The following is a 1,400-nucleotide window of genomic DNA, read 5'->3' on the forward strand; positions in this document are numbered from 1 at the left end:
GGGACAGCACAGGGTTAGATGCAAAGTAAAACTTCCTCTACACTATCTCCATCAAACACTCCCAGGACGGGGACAGCACGGGGTTAGATACAGAGTAAAGCTTCTTCTACACTGCACCCCCCCCCCCACCCCATCAGACACTCCCAGGACAGGTACTGTACGGGGTTAGATATGGACTAACTTCCTCTACTGTTTTAAACTGAATATAGAGTCAGTTCTACACTGTCCCCACCAAATTGCCTCAGGACAGGGACAGCTTGGGGTTGGATACATAGTAAAGTTCCCTCTACACTGTCCCCATCAAACACTTCCTGGACAGTGACAACACAGGATTTGACACAGAGTAAAGCTCCCTCTATGCTTTAAAACTGAAAGTAGAGCTCTCTCTATTCTTTTAAGCTTGAAAATAAAATTTCCTCAACACTTTTAAACTGAAATTAAGTTTTCTCGACAGAGTAAAGCTTTCTCTACACTGTCCCCCATCAAACACTCCCAGGACAGGGACAGGATAGTGTTCGATACAGAGTAAAGCTCTCCATACTGTCCCCCATCAAACACTCCCAGCGCAGGGACAGCACAGGGTTAGATGAAGTTGTTGTGGCTAAGACAGAAGTCAGACATAATGAAAAGTAGCTGTTTTATGAACTTTGCCATGTTCAACTGTACTCATAATGAAGCTGACTGGAGTTCAATAGCTGCAGAATAATATCATCATGAGAGTCAGCACTTTCAGTCAAGTGGGATGATGAATGGGCATTGTGAAGGGAAGAGGTATTTGTGAATGAAATGTGTACTGACCCTCTGCTGACGCCAGTCCACGGGGCACTGTGTTGGAGTGGCACTGGCCTGGGGCTGGGTGCTGGTTCTGGAGTTGTTGCATGGTAGTGAACACTGGCTGACTACCTCGGGCCTGGTTCTGAGGAGGAGACATGCTGAGGAGGGATACGTCCGAGAAAACGGGACACTCTGAGCGAACAAGTCTGAATAAAAAAGAACAGCAGTTAAAACCAGCAGCAAAATCATTCACAACGCAAACCTAAAAAGGGTGCGAGGGGGTTTCATTTCCTCAGAGTGCTGGGCAATGCACACACTGAGCGAACATTCTTGCGCAGGCGATTTGCATGTTTTAAGCATTCGAGGCCAGCTGCTCGGAGTCTGCATTTCCGTAGCGCCCGTCTGTAAATGCCCCCTGGTGCACACAGCGAGGGCTCTGAGTTTCTCGTGCTGCCTTTGTGCCTGTCCAGCACCACCGAAACCTGTTCCCCCTTTTGCTTTGCGGCTGCCTGACCTACACATTGCGCTAAGTGTCTATACTCGAAGGGGGCATAGGTTTGGCAGAATACCTTCGGAGGGGGAGGGGGGGGCGGCGGCAGAGGAAGAGGGACTCGGGGAAGTGGCCA

General features: G+C 49.3%; 1 protein-coding gene across 1 annotated transcript in view; it reads right to left on the reverse strand.

Annotated features, from left to right (window-relative positions):
• Positions 1–883, reverse strand: part of gli1 (GLI family zinc finger 1) — a 32,543-nt gene extending 31,660 nt beyond the window's left edge. The window contains exon 1 of the mRNA XM_048618967.1: positions 799–883. Coding sequence (XP_048474924.1) covers positions 799–880 — 82 coding nt within the window. The 5' untranslated portion in view covers positions 881–883. The remainder of the gene's footprint in view (positions 1–798) is intronic.
• Between the last annotated feature and the right edge of the window lie 517 nt (positions 884–1,400).

The sequence above is a fragment of the Rhincodon typus genome, chromosome 41, assembly GCF_021869965.1.
Source record: "Rhincodon typus isolate 14 chromosome 41, sRhiTyp1.1, whole genome shotgun sequence".
Lineage (NCBI taxonomy): Eukaryota > Metazoa > Chordata > Chondrichthyes > Orectolobiformes > Rhincodontidae > Rhincodon > Rhincodon typus.